Source organism: Cynara cardunculus, assembly GCF_001531365.2.
Source record: "Cynara cardunculus var. scolymus isolate 2C chromosome LG 14, CcrdV1, whole genome shotgun sequence".
Taxonomy (NCBI): Eukaryota; Viridiplantae; Streptophyta; class Magnoliopsida; order Asterales; family Asteraceae; genus Cynara; species Cynara cardunculus.
The window spans coordinates 624,854-646,150 of NC_037541.1; the positions used below are offsets into that span (position 1 = coordinate 624,854).

The window sequence follows — 21,297 nt, forward strand, 5'->3', positions numbered from 1 at the left end:
TAACGGGTTTGTCCCTTCCGTAAAAAAGGTTCAGAAAAAGCTTTTGTGGCTCATTATCAGAACGAGACCGTATGTAACCCTTGAGCATTACGAATGTCGTCCTGCTATGTAAAACAACGGAATGTTGCATACATAAGGACGAAAGTCCAATAGACGAAAAAATCACCAGATAAACCTACGATCTAACCCGGCCCGAGTAAAAAGTGGCCCGATAGTGGGAGTATAAAGCCCAATGCTCATGGCAGGAGCCAGGAATTTGAAGCCCAACTTAAGGCCCATTTTTTTTTGGTGGAATTTGGTTCGCTTCAATATTTATTATATTTCGTTAATTTTTGATTTAAAAAACATTTTTATTTTCTTTTAAAAGGTGTTCATAGCAATATTTTTAAATCATCATAATCTAATGATTCTGATGAGTGTTTTTTTTTTTTTTTCTTTTCAGGGTTCTGTTTGAATTTTTTTATGGCGAAGTATCGTGTGATAAGGAGAGTTAGGGTAAGAAGTATAAGAAGGGATCTAGACCCTTGATCACCTGTAATCTCAAACTCATCCATGAATCACGCTTGATAAGGGGATTGATCTAGTGTATCTCGATGCCATGTCATCCTGACGTGCATCTATGGAGAGATATTCCTTTTTGAACTTCTCACTTTAACCCTCATTCTTATCGAAACTCAACCCTATTTTTCATATATATATATATATATATATATATATATATATATATGAATCAGATCAGATTAAAACTCGTTTCTTTTTTTGCACCAAGTAGAGCTTGGAAGAACCGAAAGTGGATGAAGTCGATCCCGGACTAATCCGATCTTTTAATCCTTTTTTAGATCAACCAGATCAATATTTTCTCAGAGCATGTTTGTTATTAGAAGTTTAATGGGACTCGCACCTTATTGGGTCAAATATACATAATCATTTGGTAGTGACTTATTTCGTAAGCTTCTAGAGAAAGTTTTATGCAGATAACCAAAAAAATCCCAAACCCGATCATCCAAATTAAAAAAATACGCTTATTCCATCTATGAAAAACCCCAAGAGAACAAAAATCTTTTTCAATCTATATAGACAAATTAATCCATACAGACAGCTTTATTCATACAAGACTTAATAAAAAACCAACCAAACAACCAGTTATACAAATTGGGTCAAAGATATCAAATATCATAATTTAAAATAACAAATGATTCTCCGAAGTACATTCTCTTGTTCTACCTCATTAGAGTCGCAAAACAACCCAAATCAAAATATAAATACGTTCCTACAGACGTTTTTCGCATCGGAAACTCAGGCATCGACAGCGTTTCTCGAGCACTAGGCCCGCCTGACGTTCAGTCAAAGTGTCACAACAAACGGAGGAGCATCGGTTCTTGGTCCAGCAACGGTTCGATAGATATAAACCTTATCGGCACTGCCATCTTCACCACCGTCATCTTTGATCACCTCAACGTTCAATCTCGGCATCTCGTCGGCCAACTTCTTACAACCGTCGGTCGTCACATTACAAGCCGACATCCACAACGACCGCATCGACTCGTATTGGGCCAAACCCGAAAGCAACGCATTGTCTCCAAACGGGCAGTCTCGTATCTCGACCCTCCTCAGTTTCGGGCAGCCTCTCATCACATACTCCATCCCCAAATCACTAGTGCCTGCAAACGCCACCGAAAACGTCTCGAGGTTTTTCGCGTGATTTCCGATGTATTCGAAAGCGAGGTCGGTTAACCGGCCGGAAACGGAGAGCCGTCGAAGGTTGGGACATGTCTTGACGATCGCACCGAAGGCCTCATCCATGGGCTCGTTAGTTAGGTAGTCTGGTTCTCCGGGACTCATTATGCAAAGACGGAAGTGAGTGAAATTCGGGCAGTTTTGGGCAACGGTGGCGACTGCAGCATTTGTCATCCGTTGGCAAAAGTAGAGCACGTAATGTAGGTTCGGACAGCCGTTAGATACAGACAGGAAACCCGACTCCGTCACACCGAGTTCTTGGTTAAATGGATCGGCTGGGAAGACTCGGAGTTCTTCTAGCAACGGGCAGCACGATCCAACCATTTCTAAACCCTCGTCGCCTACCGTATCAAGAACCTGAAAACATTTGTAATTCTTGAGAACTAAGAGAATGGCGAAAATAAGTCCGAGAAAAACCCGGTCAGGGCGAAACAACTTACCCAAAGGCGACGTAGGCTTTTGCAACGAGTAAGAATGCACTCGAGTTCAATAGCCCCGAGAGTCGCGTAACTCAGATTCAAAAACGTCAAATTACCGCAAACGGGAAATATAACGGGTAGATAAAGCAAAGTAACGTCCCAAAAACCGGAAAGCGTATGCAAATCTCGACATTTGCTGAATGCACTTTCGAGCTCGGTGACGGAACTCGACACGAGGTCTTCCGCGAATGAACCGGTACCGAGCTCCGTTAACTTTGGAGCAAGCTCGATAAGCCTTCGCAATTGATCCAAACTTATCTTTCGGTTAACTTTTAGAACCCGTAACGATTTGCATCGAGAAACGAGACTCTCCAACGCATCGAAGCTGACTTCGCTATCCAGAGCTGCGAAATTGAGAACTTCTAACGAGGTTAGGTTTTCCGGGACGTAACTCAACCAATCTCCACCAAGATCGTCGATCCCATTCTCTTGTAGGTCTAATTCCGTCAAGTTTCTACAAAATCAAGATTTCAAAGTTCGTCAAGAAACAACGCAAAGAGATGGAGACTACAACAGAATTGGTTTTATAGTACGCCAAATATGTCTAAATGTTTTAATTAGACTGATTTATAGAACTTAAGTTTATAAAACCAAACAATTGTGCCTCTTATGTAAATTATTGATTTATATTCAACAAATTTCTTGCAATTTTTTGAACAAAATGTTGATTACTGGCAATCCCGACCGACTTCACAAGGACCCGCCCCGTGTACTATATTTGAGCAAAGTCGTTCCGAGAATCCCCACATGAAACTCGCCCCCAAGAAGCACATTTCAGGAGAGCCGACTTGACAACCGAGACAAGCAGATGGGTTCAAGCTCGTCTCCAGAGGATTTGAACTTGAACCCGTTTTATATTTGAGCAAAGTCGCTTTGACCTCCCCCACACAAAACCCGCCCCTTATTATATGTCATGAGGTATTTCAAGTAGCTGAGACAAACAGAGGGGCTTAAACCATCTCTCACAACTTGAACTTGTTGTATATTTGAGCAAAGTCGCTCTGACAAGCCCCACATGAAACTCGCCCCCAAGAAGCACATTTGAGGAGAGCCGACTCAACAACCGAGACAAGCACATGGGTTCAAGCCCGTCTCCACAAGATTCGAACTTGAACCCATTTTATATTTGAGCAAAGTCGCTCTAACCGCCCCCACAAAACCCGCCCCCTTTTATATGTCAGAAGGTAGTTCAGAGCTGAATCAATGGCTGAGACAAACAGAGGGGCTTAATCCCATCTCCCACAGCTTGAACTTGTTGTATATTTGAGTAAAGTCGCCCCGACCGTCCCACATGGAACCCGCCCCCGACATGTGACGAGGTATTTCAGAACCGACTAAGGGGTGACCTTAACGGAGTAGTTCAAGCCCGTCTCCCCGAACCTGTTATGTATTTGAGTAAAATCGTTTCGCCCCTTTGCCCCCAGGACCAATTTCTTGCAATTACTGGAAAGAGAGAAAGAAACCTTACTTGCAATGAGTAACAATGGCTTCCAACCCAATAGTACTGAAACCATCACAGCTCAATAACGACAAAGCTTTAAAACCGTGAAAATTCATAGCTAAATACTCCAAACTCTCATCGGAAACCGCCATTCTCTTCAGCCGCAGCTCCTCCAGAAAAGGATACGCCGCCGCGAAAACACTCAGCCATGATTGAACATCGGCTCCCCAATCCTCCGGCACCAAATTGAAATCGGAAAACCGAGGCTTCCCCTTCAGTGTAACGCTCCGGATCCCCGGAAACCTCGCAGCTACAATTTCCGGTGAAACGGAGTAGCAGTTTCTGATGGAGACGTGGCGGCGGCTAAACCGCTCGGCGTTGTACCAGTCTTTGCAAACGAGTGACGCCGAGTTCCGATCCTTATCGGAGTTGATCAACGCAAATGTTCGTTTCAGAAATTCTTCCGGCAACGCCCATGGTTTGGTCAGATCTGGATCCATAGCTCTGTTTCTGCAAAAACTGAATTAAACTGTGGAAATTATTTCGAATCGAAAGCAATAAGAACAGGAATTGGGGTTTTGCTCGAAATTTGTTAAGAATTAATGTGGAAGAAGCTTGGATTTGATGGGGAAAAAGTGGGGAAGAGATGGAATTTAGATGCTATTCCGTTTCCAGTAGCCATTAATGGAGGTCAGTGGTGTCTTTATCTTTCCATTATAATAAAGGATCCAGCCATTGTCTGTCTCCCGGCAGCCATTAATGGACCTCTGAAATATTTTTTTTCCCCGTTATATATAATGTATAATATCTTTTTCTTGTAAGCTTTCATGTTTTCAAAAAGGGAAACAGCTTAAAATATATCTTTTTTACAACAATTATTTGTCGGTTGTTGAACGATTTGATACAGAATGATTAAATGAATCTTATAATATAATATAAAATATAATATAATTGTTTATAATAAAATTAAGAAGTTGAATGATTAAATGATACAAAATCATTAGAAGGTAGACTTTTTTTATCGAACAAAATTCACCTCTTACCAGTTCAGAAGTTGTCTCTTAATGAAACTATTAAGAGTTAAATAATAAATCAGAAATAACAATGACTAGAATACCAATTCCTTAAAAGTTAATTATTAGTTAAAAAAGTAAATGATAAATTAATTTTGTTCGATGAAAAATAGTTTATTAAGTAGACGTCAATATAAGAAAACGTATTAAAAAAATTTGTCAAATATAAAAAAAGGGTTTTTCTAACCTCACCCCTTCTTATGGGTGCATGTGAGGGAGGTGAGATTATGTAGGGTGTGAGTGTGTGAGGAGAGTGACATGCAGAGGGTGTGTGAGAGGGAACATGTACTGGGGGTAGAAAGTTACAGCAGAGGAGTGGCAATTAAAACTTAGGGGTTTTGTTTACCTCTTAATAGTTCAATTAAGACACAGTCTCTGAATCGTTAAGAGATAAATCTTGTTTGGCAAAAAAAAATATTTTGTCTCTTAATGATTCTAAAACCATCTGAATGATTTTGTATAATAAGTCTCCCTTAACCATTAAACGTCTAATTTCATTGTAAACAATTACCAAACAATAATATTTTATTTTACATTATATCATGAAAGCTTTTTAACTTAATTATTCTACATTAAACCATTTTGTAACTGTCAAAAAGCCCCTTACTGAAACATTGTTTAAATAATATTTTAAAAGCAAAAACTTATAATTAATATGACCTTAAAAAGTGTGTAAATACAGTCCTTGTCAGACTCTTTAGTATAACTAGAAAGGTATTTATGCAATGCATCAAGACACGTCTCGATTTTATTTTATTTTTATTTTATTCTTTATCTTTGTTGATATAATATGGCTTTATGTGGTTTTGAGAAAATGATAATGTTTATATTTTTGGATAGAATATAAATTTTAAAATATCATATAATTTTGAAAAATTTATGTGGATATTAGTATTAAATTAACTATTTAAATTTTTTAGTTTTATGTAATTTATTTAATTCAAAATTTTTATTATAATTTAATTTAACATAATGAAGTAATTTAATTTAGGTGTAATAATATATTTTTTTATAAAGATGATAATCAAATATTCTGTTATAACTTAATGATTATCCTAATATTTTAGATCTTTTATATTTAAAATTAGATATTTATCTTGTATCTGATTAAGTTTATTTGCAATAGTGAATCATGCCAAAAAGAAGAAAATGCAATTGTTCCTCTTCAAAGTGGATTTTGAAAAGGCTTATGATTCGGTCAACTGGAATTTTCTTTTTCATACTATGAAGCAAATGGGATTCGGAGATAAATGGATCAATTGGATTAAAGTTTGCTTAAAATCTGTCTCTACGTCCATATTGATAAATGGAACGCCTTCCGATGAATTTCAYATGCAAAGGGGACTAAGACAAGGAGACCCCCTTTCTCCGTTTCTTTTTCTGCTTATAGGGGAAGTCTTACATCTCATGATAAAATCTGCTTGCAACCAGGGGCTGTTTAAAGGCATCCGGCTGGCTAAATCCAATCGAAATATTTCTCTCCTTCAGTTCGCGGATGACGCTTTAATATTCGGTAAATGGTCGCGTAAGAATTTARTAACTCTTACTAATATTCTTAATTGCTTTCATGAAGTTTCAGGACTGCGGATAAATATATCCAAATGCAACCTTTTTGGTATTGGAGTTCCGGAGGYGGAGRTCAACAATATGGCTGGTATGTTAAAATGCAAGGCCTCTTCTTTTCCTTTCATTTATCTGGGACTTCCCGTTGGTGGTAACATGAAGAAAAAAGCTTCTTGGTCAGTTGTGGAAAACAAATTTCTAAAAAATCTGTCGAACTGGAAGTCAAAATGCCTCTCCATAGGCGGAAGATTTACACTAATTCAGTCAGTGCTATCTTCCCTTCCGCTGTTCTACTTCTCTCTCTTCAAAGCGCCCAAGTCAGTTATCAACAACTTGGAATCTATAAGGAGAAGATTTTTTTGGGGACATAAGGAGGAGGAAAAAAAAATGCATTGGGTCGCTTGGGAGAAAATTTTGTGCTCAAAGTCAAAAGGTGGTTTGGGAGTTGTCTGTTTAAAAATAAAAAATGATGCTTTGTTAGCAAAATGGATCTGGATGTTTCTATCTAGTTCTAATGCCATATGGAAGGATGTAATTTCTGAATTTTATGGCGAGGGTGGTGGTCTCTTTTCTAATAGGCCTTTGGCTGGAAATAGTGTTTGGGCTTCTATTGTCAACACTTGCAGAAATGTGACAGTGGAAAGTCAGAATGTCATTCACTAGTTTACGAAACAGATTGCTAAAGAGTCTAACTCTCTCTTTTGGAAAGACGCAAGCATAGGTCAAGGGTCAAAGCTGAAAGATATATTCCCTAGACTTTATGCTTTAGAAAGGGATAAAAACGTTGTCTTCAAAGATAGATGGACCTATGCTAATGGTTCTTGGTCTGGTACTTGGAACTGGAATACAACGGTTAGAGGAAGAAGCTTAGATGATCTTCTAGCCTTAAAAAGGCAACTCTCTCAAACGCATTTTAATACTTCGGGCGAGGATGTGTGGTCTTGGAATTGGCACAAAAGAGGGATTTTCACGGTAAAACACATGTCAAAGTTAATCCAAGAGCTAGCTGATTCGAATGGTGAAAGCAACGATCCTTGTCTTTGGAGCCCCTTAATTACGAAGAAGGTAAACATTTTCATTTGGCGTTTTCTTAAAGAGGCTATTCCCGTAAGATTTAATCTTTCTAAGAGATGGATTCAGTTACAGTCTTTAGAGTGCATCCTGTGTGAAAAAGGTGTCGAAACAATGGATCACTGTTTCTTTTCTTGTTCAGTGGCAAGCATTCTTTGGAGGAAAATTTGGGCTTGGTGGGATCTTAAAGCTCCACGACTTTCATCGGTGGCTGATTTTAAAATGCTGATCAAACAAGTAGGATCTCTTCGCAAGGTTGGTATAATCTTTTTATCAGTATGCGCTGTGGCTCTTTGGCATCTTTGGAAGTGGCGGAACGAAATTCTTTATGCTGAGGATGAGGTGAAAACGAAGAAAAAAAGGTGAAGATCCATTCTCTTGTGTTCAAAATATCTCGAAGCTTTGAATGGGAAACAGAAATCGTAAATTTCATCTTAATTGGGAAGTTTGGTCTTCCTCTCCCTATTTTATTTAGTCTCTTGGTTTTTGTCCTCCCGTCTGTTTGGGATAGGTTTTCTTTTTTACTTTGGTTTTGTAAGGGGATGTCTTGGTTCCGTCTTTTTGCCCCTCGTATTTTTGGTTGCGTTGTATTTTCTTGTATCTAGCTTCTTGCTAGATTTGTTTTTGTTTTAATATAGTGGTTGGCTTGGTGAGGGTGTTGGCCTTGCCGAAGCTCTCTTCCTTGTCCTTCCTTTTGCCTTTCAAAAAAAAAAGTTTATTTGCAATTAGTTACACGAATTCAAACATGGAGGTTTAATAAGTTGTACTTACACACAATTTACTTGTAATATTGAATTTTAAGTAATATGTATTAATAAACAATATTTCGTACATAAAAAATGGTTTTTAAGAATTTTTATCAAAAACTTTATAATATAGTATAGATAATCAAGATTTTAAATGGCGTGGGAAAAAGTGTGACGACGAATTCAAGCCCGAAACCTTGTAAGTCATGATGGGGACCATAACGTTTTTCAAACGTAATTTTTGGCGGCAAATATGTGTCTCAATACATACACACACATATTTTCTACTATTTACTGAGTCAATTATATTAAACAATTTAAATAAAATTATCCCTTAAAAACTAAAAATTTAACACTGCAAATGTAAGAAAAACCGAAATCGTCTTACAAAATCACACGTAAGATCATGGGGTGMCACAAAATTAGTGTGGCGTCGAGCATGAGCCTTGAGCCACAACCAAGGATGGAGTAACTCTTTTGAGCCTTGAGTCGAACACAAGTAGGGGTGCTTATGGGTTGAGTTGATCGGGTTGAAGACATTTGAACAACTCAACCCATTGCTTGTGGTTTGAAAAAATATTAACCCAACTCAACCCAAATCAAAGTGCAACCCAACCCGTACGGGTTGATGGGGTTAGTCAGGTCGGTCGGGTTAATACTTTGGTACATTAAAATATTCTTCTAACCTTGAATATGTTATTTCTCTACTAATAATTTTTTTTATTATCAATCATTTGATACAACTTATCCATATTTCTTATGTATATCACACTCAGTTAATTTTCACAATTTACATATATATGTTCACAATTACTGAACATATATACGAATGAGTTATATAGAGATGTGAATAAATTGAAAATATGTGTATATGAAAAGATGCATGATAGTCTAAGGTAACGTTTGTTTTTTAAGAGGTGCTGAAGTCTGAAATCTGAATTCACTTCTGAATTTTAAGAGGTGGTGCTGAAGTCTGAAATCTGAATTCACTTCTGAATTTTAAGAGGTGGTGCTGAAGTCTGAAATCTGAATCAGTCAGACTGTTTGTTTTTACGTCTGAAATCTGAAATCTGAATCAGTCAGACTGTTTGTTTTTACGTCTGAAATCTGAATCAGTAAGACTGTTTGTTTTTGTAAACTGAGACAAGCGACGTAAGGAGGCGATAGAAATAAGAGGTTTTAAGTGCTAGGGTTACCACTTAAAAATTCAGAGGAAAATAAACGAATTCAGCTCTTAATTTGAAAARAAAAAAAAAACGATCTGAAAGTTCTTATGTCTGACCGATTCAGACATAAGAGGAGATTAAGTGAAAAATTAAAAAAACAAACAGCCCCTAATTGTCTAATTTATATATTAATAGAAATTCAACAATCATATTGAATCCAAGAAATAAAAGGATATCGACTTCGTCAGGTTGGGTTGGGTTCAAATAATAGTAACTCAATGCCTACGGTTTGACAATTTTACAACTCGATTAAACATCGGGTTGCTTCAGGTTGAGTTATTTTGCGTTGGGTTGGGTTGAACGGGTTGGTCATTTTGTGAAAAATATCTAAAAAGTGGTTAGGTTGTTAGCATACCGTGTATAAAATGGTCATTTTGATTAATTTCCCTTATATAAACCCACCTTAAAAATATACCAACTCAAATAATTTTTTGAATCAGTCACTGCACATCATGACGACACTTATTGTTAAAATTTATGGGTGTTTCGATTGTTTGGATTACTGAAAGTTGTGATTCACTTTCAGATTGAAATATTTCGATGATACAATCGAAACTTCAATCAGATAAAATTCAGTAATTCAAGCAGAGAATCGATGTTATGAATCTATCTATACCCTCGAAAATCAAATGACCAATACGAACAAGAATTCGAAAATTGTCAAACGACAATTTCAGAACCACCAAACCAAGTTTAAAAAACAGGGCCAAAAACCGTGTTCAAAATCACAAATTTGGATTTTCATGCATTTTTCATATAGTAAGTAACATTAACCCGCCAGGGGTTGCCACCCCTTAGACCCCGCTACCAGGGGCGTTGCCCCCAGATCCCCCGTCGTTTAGGGGCGAATAATGGTATATTTTAAATCGAAATAAACTAAAACAAATGTGCACTCTGCACCACCTTACTTATTCAATATTTATCAAGATTATATTGGTCAACAAATTAAGCTCATTACACTTAAATGATATTAATGATACAAATGACCAACAATTGTTATAGTTTTTAAAACAATAATCGTAGTAACTTATAAAAACGTTACATTATAAATGCTTTTAGGTTTCACGTGTTAGATCCGATTTCTATTTGATGTAATGAAATATCGAACGGTTCATCGTCAAGTCGAGCTTTCACTTGAAAGTTGAAATTCTTTTTGATAATTATTGATGCTTTAAAAAAGTGCCACGTTATCTTGTTTCCCGTTTGTAAAAAATGGAGGATGGTAACGGGTGGATGCAATTATTTCTCATGTTACGAAACAAAAAGATAGACCAAGGCGGCTAAGCTGTCGGTTTTTCATCGTGTGCGGCTCCCCAATCACGTCCTGTCACGTACCCATCAACATTATTTTTTTATTTTGTTGAGCTGTCACTCATGAACACTCTTCCATGCTATTATTTATTATTAAATTTATAAAAATAAAATAAGAAATTAATAGAAAATTTTGTAGTTTTTTTTTACCAAATTCTTAAAAAGAAACAAAGTACGAGAAATATGGTAAAATTTAATACTATTATTTATTTATCGCGTAAAATTTTAGTCTATCAAAACGACATTGTATGCAACAATTTATTCGGTAAGCGTTTACCGTGGTAAGAGTTGTCGTCCTCACTTACCGGGTAAAATTCTTGGTCCTTGTCTCGTTTTTACCGGGTAAGATTCTTGGTTCTTATCATATTAATCCGGTGAGGTACTGTTACTAGGTAAGCGCTTACTTGGGTAAACGTTTGCTAAACGGCCCCTAAGTAAACGCTTACTGGGAAAAGACATCACCCTCGCTGACCTTATCGTGCAACATTTTTAATCATCAAAATAGATTATTGGTAAGCGTCTGAAGACTTTCGGTTCTTGTTATACCTCTTACCGGGTAAGAATTTGTTTTTTCACTTATTGAGTAAGACTTTCGGTTCTTGTTATACCTCTTAACAGGTAAAATTATCGGATTTTCATGTTCAATCGTTATGGTAAATTACATTGATAAGTGTTTAGAAAACGTCCCCCTAGATTCTTATCTAGTAAAAGGCATGACCACAATCGAGATTCTTACCTAGCAAGTGAGGGAAAAGATTGTTACCCAGTTAACATTTACTGGGTAAGTGACCGTTACAAATAATTCATGTTGATGAACGGGAATGTTACCGAATAAAGTGAGGCGGGGGTAGTGATTCTTGCAAATGAACGTTTATTCAATAAACATTTAATAAATGACCCATAAATTGAAAAACTCTTAAAAATATTGCTTATGGAATAAAAATGATTTTTAAGATGTAAAGTTTCAAAACTTCAACCGGTTACTCGGGTACTTAAATGGTTTAAAACCTTACATCTTAGGTACCAAAATGAAAGTTTTGAAAATACGTTACCAAAAATAAGAATCAAGTTAAAATACGTTACTTTTTCATGCAGTTTGGCTTTTTTGCAAATATACTGATCTCTTCTCAATATTTGTGTGAGTTTCATCTATTACTTGCTCCGTGTTTTATATTCGTAAACGTTAGATCTACTTATATCTTATATTTGTAAGCGTTAGATCTTCAATGATGCAGATTAAATGCACACGGTTCAAATCAACTCAGATATACTTCATAGTTGGCTCAAATCAGTTGTCAAGATCTTGAATAAATGCACCAACAACTCCTTGATTCAAGTGTACACCGACAATTCATTAATTCGAGTGTGCACTCAGCAGCTCATGTTCTTTGTTTAAATCATGTCATCTCTTTGTGACATCGTATTACGGTCGTAAAAATGCATCAGCAACTTTAATTTTTATACCAGTCTACATCGTATACAGTTATATCAGTCAGAAAGAATCTAGGTCATGCTTTTAGTCTGATCGAAGATCTTTAAAATGGTTTTTTGTGTTTCAAAACCATCAGTTAATTTTTTTGTCAGGAAATTGAACTCCAGGGTTGGGTTCCGGTGAGAATGAGAGTTTAAGGGAGAAGCGTAAGAAATGATCTCCATCATTGGATGCACAATAGGACGAGATGCACCGATATACATTTGATCAATCCCCATATCAAGCGCGATTTATGGGTGGGTTTGAGATTAAAGGTGATCAATGGTCCAGATCCCTTCTTATGCTTCTCACACGATCCTTCGCTTTGAACTCCATTTTTATATCTAATGATGATCAAACTCGAGTTTCAAATATTTGATGCAACTCTACGATCAGTGAAATGTAATCGTGGAAAAAGCGATCGTGAATGATATACAGATAACCTGAAAAATGAACATTCACATATGAATTGAAAGATTCAAAGCCTTGGAAAAAAAAATACCAAATAAGACTCATGTCTGACCGAGTCAGATACTGTCATTTAATTAAACCATTAATAAGTAAACAAACAACTGTTACTGCTACATCATCAATCAGCTCTATTCCCACTTAAGATGAACCCGATAAAATATCTTTTACGATTATCTTAGACATCAGACTAGCCGACTTGATATGATTGGGTTGATAACATAACAGCCAGCTGAAAACTATTTCGAACATGAAGTAACTTGATCTGTTTTTTCAGTTACTTTCTCTTGAATAAAACATTTGTATATAGAAAACCAGTAAAAACGAGGTTTGAATACATAATCATTTAATTCAAAAGGTTGACATGTGTAAGAGTATAATATTTATATACAATAAATAGAACAAATAAACTCACACACCCTCCTCATCTTTAGTAAGGTTTGAACCTTTGACCTCCTAGGAGGCCAACGACTCACATATTGCTAGGTCAAAGGCCTTTTGGTTTCGAAATGTATAAGCTGTTAATGGTAAAATATATATTTTTTTGGAAATTTCATATTAAAAGTACACTTTTGTAATTATCGTCACAGATAAATTGAAGGTGTTGGATCTGTATTGATTTTCAAAAAGATCTGAAGACAAACTTCCTATTTGTGGATCCCGTTTGATGACTTTTTGAAAATTATAATATTGAATGATTGATTACAATTATGTAAAACACTGTTTTCGGGATTGTGTTATTCTGGACAAATTTTAATCAAGAGTTCACTTTTTCAGTGTGAACATGGCGTTTTCATTCTTGCCTCCTTAAACATCAGTTATATTTTCGAAAAGAAAAACCAGTATAGTGCAGAATAATACAACGAAATGGATAAAAACGTGATCATCATTGGCAACGTTATCTGAAATAATTCACAGTATACACAAATGGTGTTTAGTGGGAAGCTGTGTCGTTCCAGGGGAATGTAATTGACGATTACACTGATATTATTTGGTTTGACACTAACGAAAACGATTACTGCACAATGTGCGAACGATTCTCAATCTAAGATTTGTCCACTTTATAATAAACACAAAACTGCTGACGGTGACAATGGGAAGCAATAAAATTTCATGAGAATTTGTTTAATATCAGTTGTTTTAGTTTGTTTAAATATCTGAGTTTCAGTTATTTAAGAAATATAGGAATGCGTAAGGCATTCACTACATCTTATTTGTAGAATATTTATGTTATTATTCAGTATTAGTAATGAGTCGGTAATTGTCACACCTTTGAAACAATGGGTAACATATCCGACAAAAAACCGAATAACTGAAAATATTAAAAAGAATAAAATAATCATATAATTAAGAAAAATGCAAAAGCATATAATACTTGGGCATGACAACGGGGCGGGGATGGTGCGGGTTTTGTAATCCCCAGCCACGGCCCCAGTCCCCGGCGGATACATGGATTAACATCCCGTCCGCGGTCAATCCCCCATGAAGAATACTTGTTATCAGTTTGAGTAACATCCCTGGCCGGTTCCCCATCCCCGATTTGAGTCTACGGGGGATCCTCGGCCCCAAGACCCATTTTAGCGGAGAATCCTCGTCCCTGTTCAAGTCAGGTGAACTGGGTTCCCCACTAAAATTCATAATAATCCATCTTAAATATCTTACAGGCCCAAAATGCTAAGCCCAATCAACATCTGTAAAACAATTAAATTGGTTGGGCCTAAATACAAAACTAATAATCTAAAAATGCGAGAATGACAAAATGCATAAAATAAAAACTACTTTAATGAATTTCTTTACTATAGTATTGTATTTTCAGTTTTTTTTATTATAGTAATGTATTTTCAAACTATTTATTATTAAGACATTGTACTTTAAACAATTTACCTATTATAGCATTAGATTACTTTTTGACTTAAATTTACCCATTATATCAGGTTTTCATGTCACCTCATTGTCCACGTAGGCCGTCCACATGTACTTTACCACCGACATGAAATATCTTATTAAAACATTGTATTTTCAACATCATTTTATTATAGCATCATCAGTTCCTATTATAGCATTGTATTTTTAGTTTAATATTTTATTATTTAGACATTGTACGTTTAATCAAACATGTTTACCTAAATTTAGTATTCGTTTCTAATTCTAAATTTTAAAATTAAAAAATAGTATCTCAAATTCTAGATTATAGCAATAATACCGGTAACCTTTTGATTTGAATTAAGATGATATTACACAAGTTACAAGTTTTCATGTCACGTCTTTGTCCACATGGTATGTCCATATGAATTTTTTTACTGATATGACAGTTCTTATTACAACATTATATTTTGAAAAAAAACTGAATTTACATATCATTTAATAAATGTATTAAATGAATTATATAATTTCTAAATTATTCATTAATATAACAATATAAAGAAAACTAGATAAAACACAATTTATCTCGCTAATATTTTTAAAAAAAATAGGTATTTTTTGAAAAAGAAAATAAATGCGTTTTCTTTACCAACAAAATNCAATATTAATAAAACTAGTAGAAGACAACTTATCTCGCTAATATTTTTAAAAAAATATGTATTTTTTGAAAAAGAAAATAATGTATCATATTTATTTAAAAAAACATTTTACTCTAAAATATTGAAATTACATGCAATTTAATAAGTAAAAGTAAAAAAAAAATTGAAAATTTTTTAATCGTAGCAATGAAAAGTGAAAATCATTAATAACAATTTGAAAGGTTTTTATTTTTATTTTTTATTTTTTTAGTCATGTCATCAAAATGATGTGTCTTCTACATCACCTCATTTAAGCCAATGAAGCCAAAAAAAAAAGTAAGGGTTAATCAGTTTTAATGGTAGCAGGTTATCCAATGCTATAATGAGTAGATTTTTCAAAGTATGATACCTTAATAAATAATAATTTGAAAGTATATTATTGTAATAAGAAAAAATGAAAGTACAGTACTATAATAAGGAAATTTATAAAAGTAGGTTTTTATTTCATGCATGTAACATATAAGGCATTCTATGTAATAACTGAAGTCTGTGGACTTTTATTTAGGTAAGTTTGTTGAATTAAAAGTGATATGACCAGAAAAAATAAAATAAATAAGTTTTTATAATATCTTTCATTGAATCTGCTCTAATAAATAAAGTCTGATAATAATTGTATAAAAACTTGCATACTGTATAAGTGCATGTTTGACAGATTCTCTAAAAAAAAACACAGAGTTTTGTTTTATATATTGCTCCAATAGATTCCATATCTTGTTCTCTAAAATAGAGAAAACTCAAAATACAGAGAATTCTCTAAAATTCTCTAATGAAAAGAGAAAAATGTTATTATAACATTTCTCACCAATTAGATTTATTTTTTAGTTTTAATATAAAGTTTTTTTTTTACTGTATTGAGATGATAAAATTATAGAATATTTTGATTTTACAGTTGATGTTGAAATTCTATAAAATACAGAAGCCGATGAAGTTGAATGTAAACTTTTTACAGATTTTAACTTTTAATTCTCTATTTTAGAAAAATTATAGATAATATGTTGGAGATAATCTTAGAGTATCTCCAACAGATTCTCCGAAATGAAGAATCAAATGTCAAAATTTTCAAAGAAAAATTACTTCCATTTCCAACAGCTTCTCCATTTTAGAGATTACAGTATTAATTATGCTAGAATGGTGCTCGTGCAATGCAGCGAGATACATATTCATTTAAATGTTTCATTTTATTTTTTGTCTCTATTGATATAATACGGTTTATGCGGTTTCGATAAATACAATATTTTTACTTTTGAATAAAAAATAAATTTGAAAAACTATATCGATATTAATAGCAAATTAACTATTTAAAAGTTCTCATTTTTTTGTACAATTTTCTTAATTCAATTTTTTATTATAATTTAGGGGGTGTTTGGGATTGCTTATTTTAGTTGTTTTTTGACTTATTCCAGTCTGGTACCGGTGATAAGCTAAATGATAGTGTTTGGATGAGGAAAAATAAAACTGTTTATACCAGTGTCAAACCGGTAATAAGCAGTTTTTGATAAGTTAATCCTTCATGACTTTTGAAAAACTGTTTATTACCAGTTTACTATTTTGACCCTATTTTATTAATGTTTGTTAATTATTTATCTTATTGATATAAATTATTAATCTTTTTGATATAAAATTTTGTCAATAATATGGAAGACTGTTATTTTTAGTCATTTTACATATATAAGCAAAATTTGTCAAACATTAAAAAACAACTTACTAAAAAACAACTTATCAGCTTATTGTTTTTTGGTACCGCTATAAACTAATCCAAATACTTCTTACAAAACTCCGTTTTGATACCACATAAGTTAATAAACACTTTTATAAAAAAACATAAGTTGTTTTAAATAAGCAATCCCAAACACCCCCTTAATTTAGGTATAATAGCAAAGTAATTTATTTTTAGCTTAACAATATAGTTTTTATAAATATAATTATTTTGTTAGAACTTAATGATTATCCTAATTATATTTTAGATTTTTGATATTTAAAATGAGATGTTTATACTATATTTGATTATGTTTATTTGCAGTTAGTTATATGAATTCAAAAAATGAAGCTTTAATAAGTTGTATTTAGTCACAATTTACTTGTAATTTTAAATTTTAAGTAATATGGATTAATACATAGTACTTCATGCATAAAAAATGATTTTTAAGAATTTTTTGTGAAATGCTTTATAATAGTAGAAGGGTACTTGTGCAATGCATCGAGACATATTTTCATTTCAATGTTTCGTTTTATTTTTTATCCATGTCGATATAAATATGATTTTATGTGGTTTTGAGAAAGCGGTAATGTTTTTATTTTTGAATTAAATACGAATTTGAAAATATCATATAAAATTTGTAAAAATATATCAATATTAGTATCAAATTAACTATTTAAAAGTTCTTGTTTGTATATTTTTTTAATTCAAATTTTTTATTATATTTTAATTTAACTTAATTTAGGTTTAATAATATATTTTTTATAAAGATAATAATTAAGTATTCAGTTAAAACTTAATAATTATCATAATTATATTTTAGATTTTTTATATTTTAAGATGAGATGTTTATCTTCTATTTAATTATGTTTATTCATAGCTAGTTACACGAATTCAAACATAAAGCTTTAATTTTAACATTTCTCATTAGTACAAAAAAATAAAAATTAATTTCTTTTTTCAAAATAATCATTTTTAAAAAGTTTTCCAAATATAAAAAGTTTCACCACCTTTTATATTTTCTTCATTTTAAAGAAGGTTTTAAAGAATCTGTTAAAATAAAAAATTTATAAAATTTTATTTTAAAAAATCTGTTAAAATTTTATTTCTTTGAGTGGATTTTTTTTTGGAATGCTAATGGCACCCCCTTTCATATCAGAATCAGGTCATTCAAGTATTGAGAATGTAAAAAGCATATATTGATATTGATGTGTGTGAAAAAGAAATTTATGGATAAGAATGCATTAAGCAATACATAGAGGTGCATTTAACCCAACTTTTTTTTAAGGGAGTCTTTGCTTTGACTTTGCTGAAATTCATGGTGAGTCAACACCTAATTTGTTTAATTTTGTGTGTAATTTATATTGATTTTCCCTCCAAAAACCATAATCTAATAGACTTTAAGAATATATATAGAAAGAGAAGAACGATCAAATACAAACAATTTAATTTGTATCAACCGTGTAAATCATCCTCATCCATCGATTTCGTTGTTTAATCTTATGAAAAATTTTCATGAAATTTTTTAATCTTGTGAAATTGTTTCATATAATACTTTTTTTAATGAAGTTGTTTTATATATGGTTATGAAACTTGTTCATATAATACTTAATAAAATTTTAATGAAATTATTTCATGTATTTCTCTAACATTAAAATAATAAGATGATGGTATCCATGATTAACAACCTCCACAATTAAAATGATTAATCAACCTCTCTTAATTACAAAAAAATAAACAAAATAAAAAATTATAATTAGTTAAATGAAATTTGTACAAGTAACTTGATTTACAAAGTAAATCTCCTCTACTCTTAAATAGCTATAGAACCAACAAACCTTTCTCTAAATATATAATATTTACATGTCTACAAATATTTTGTACAGTTTTCACCTCTGGTGAGGTTCTGAATCTTTGATATTTTGCTAGATTCGTTTTTACTGATAATCAAGATACTACTGAACCAATGCCTTTTTGGCATCTAATGGATCTCGACACACCCGGAATCTTTAAGTCGAAGAATCTTGACGCGCCCGGAATCTTTAAACCGAAGAATCTTGATGCACCAATGTCTGTTTTTTACGATTCCATTTCCATTAATAAGTTGTTTGTTGGTCTTTCTTGAACTTTATCGGCAAATAAGGACACACAAATGGCCGATGAATTTTTTCTCGTCACACGAGAACGACATACTCTTAATTGTTTTGGTGCATTTGGAGGTTCGATTTCTTCGAAACCGCTCGACGGAAACTCGTCCAAGTTCAACGAACACCTAAACGCTGAGATCTTTTTAGGTGTCCGATACTCGAAATGCCATTTCTTTGCGATCAAAGCCTGCAATTTTCACATTGAGGTTAATACACGTTTCAAGAAAACGTGACCCTAATCATCGTTCTTTTAGAAGAATAAACGACTTACGGCTTCTCTTATTGGTTTCGATACGTGAAATAGCCTCTTTAAATCTTCGTGATCTACTCCACATAGTATCTTAATCTGTTCGAAATTTCACACATAAACACCATAAGTGTGTGTAAAACCGATCAATCGTCTTCTCAACCCGAATTGTCATAAAAATAATCAATACCAGAGTCTAATCGTCACAAAATGACAAAATAACCACCTATTTCGCAGATACCATATATTATACCGATCATCATGAAAATAGGTTTGTGTATATATTTTTTGCGAAATAGATGGTTATTTTATGGATGAAGCTCCGATTTCGACCCTTTCTGTAATTATCTGTTTTCTTAAACCAGAGATATTTAGGTATACAACTTTAACTGAGATTTAGGTAAATTCATGACCTCTGATAGCTTCATACTCATCAAAAGGTCATAAATTTAATTAAAATCTCATTTAAGGTTGTAAACCTAAATATATCTGATTTTTATGGTTATACACCTAAACGCCTCGAACCATCTTTTATAGCCGCAAATTTCTCGTGTTTTTCTTTACGTTATCTAGGTATATAAGAGTATCTTCAACCGTTATGCTATTTTAGAACTTTTGTAAATTTAAAAGAAGTTTACTCTTACAACTATGTTAAAATCTCCTATAAAATATAGAAAAACAGAAAAGGGTAAATTGTATTACAAAATTAACATACTCTGACTTGATTCTTATTTTGGGAAACGTACTTTCAAAACTTTCATTTAGGTATCTAAGATGTAAAGTTTTAAACATTTAAGTATTCGGATAACCGGTTGAAACATTAACGGTTATCATACTGATGTGACGAGTGATGGAATAAAATTGGGTTGAATAGCAAATAGTACTAAATTAGATACTACACCAGCATGGTAACCGGTTAATGCTTCAACCGCTTACCCGGATACTTAAATAAAAGTTTTAAACATTTAAATACCCGAATAACCTGTTGAAGTATTAACGTTCATCATAGTGATGTAGCAAGTGATAGGATAAAATTGGGTTGAATAGCAAATAGTACTGAATTGGATACTACACCAGCATGGTAACCATGGTAACCGGTTAATGCTTCAACCACTTACCCGGATACTTAAATATTTAAAACTTTACATCTTAGATATCAAAATGAAAGTTCTAAAAACATGTTACCAAAATAAGAACCAAGTTAAATTACGTTACTTTTTCATGCAACTTACCCAACAGAAAATATAGAAAAAAATTATAGCATATCTATTATACGGTAGAAATGTTATGTTAATTGAAGTGCATACCTATTAAAAAACTACTTTTCAATAAAACTATATACCTAACCAAACCAATTGTTTTTTATCTAACAGTATAGGAGTCATTAACCTTCTGTTTGATCTAACGGTACGTGAGTCATTAACCTCTTAAAAGGTCAGGTCAAAAGTTCAAACCTCATCGAAGGTGGAAAGGGGGTGTGAGTTTATTTCTTCTGTTTACCGTATATAAATATATATACAATTTATGAAGGAATTGTTCAAAGTGGATTGAAATTGAATTGAAGAAACTTACCAAGATTTCTTGAGGAAGAGCTTGAAGCAATGATCTTTGACTACAAAAACCAGAATTGAGTTCTAAAAACTGCTTTTTTGTGGGTTTACAAACATCAATCGAATCGATATCGTTCAAAATCAGAATCCTTTTTCTACCAAATGAATTGGTTCGTTTTACGAGCCCTAACCCTACATTCTTCCCCATTGCCATTCTTGCTCCTGATATCAAACATCAAATGAACAGTTAATGAGATATACGAAATCACGAAAAACCCAGATGAGATATACGAAGTTAATAAAAACCCAGATGAAATATACAAAATTGAGAAAAACCCAGATGAGATATACAAAATTACGAAAAACCCAGATGAGATATACGAAATCACGAAAAACCCAGATGAGATGTACGAAGTTAAGAAAAACCCAGATGAGATATACAAAGTTAAGAAAAACCCAGATGAGATATACAAAATTACGAAAAACCCAGATGAGATATATGATGTTACG

General features: G+C 33.1%; 2 protein-coding genes across 3 annotated transcripts in view; both read right to left on the reverse strand.

The window, feature by feature from the left end:
* Window positions 1-1,154: 1,154 nt before the first annotated feature.
* LOC112526649 (protein TRANSPORT INHIBITOR RESPONSE 1-like) lies at window positions 1,155-4,415 on the reverse strand. The gene is made up of 3 exons (XM_025137023.1): window positions 3,685-4,415; window positions 2,178-2,670; window positions 1,155-2,094 (listed from the first exon to the last, which is right to left on the reverse strand). Exons 1-3 carry the CDS (start codon window positions 4,155-4,157, stop codon window positions 1,345-1,347), a joined length of 1,716 nt encoding a protein of 571 aa, XP_024992791.1. The 5' UTR covers window positions 4,158-4,415; the 3' UTR covers window positions 1,155-1,344.
* A 14,252-nt stretch (window positions 4,416-18,667) lies between these two features.
* Window positions 18,668-21,297, reverse strand: part of LOC112526541 (F-box protein SKIP27-like) — a 3,280-nt gene continuing 650 nt past the window's right edge. The window contains exons 2-4 of one of the 2 annotated variants that reach the window (XM_025136869.1): window positions 20,810-21,009; window positions 19,262-19,336; window positions 18,668-19,177 (exon numbers count right to left, since the gene is read on the reverse strand). In XM_025136869.1, coding sequence (XP_024992637.1) covers window positions 18,923-19,177; window positions 19,262-19,336; window positions 20,810-21,001 — 522 coding nt within the window. In that variant the 5' untranslated portion in view covers window positions 21,002-21,009 and the 3' untranslated portion in view covers window positions 18,668-18,922. Of the gene's footprint in view, window positions 19,178-19,261; window positions 19,337-20,809; window positions 21,021-21,297 lie in introns of both variants that reach the window. The other variant, XM_025136870.1, reaches the window with a different exon arrangement.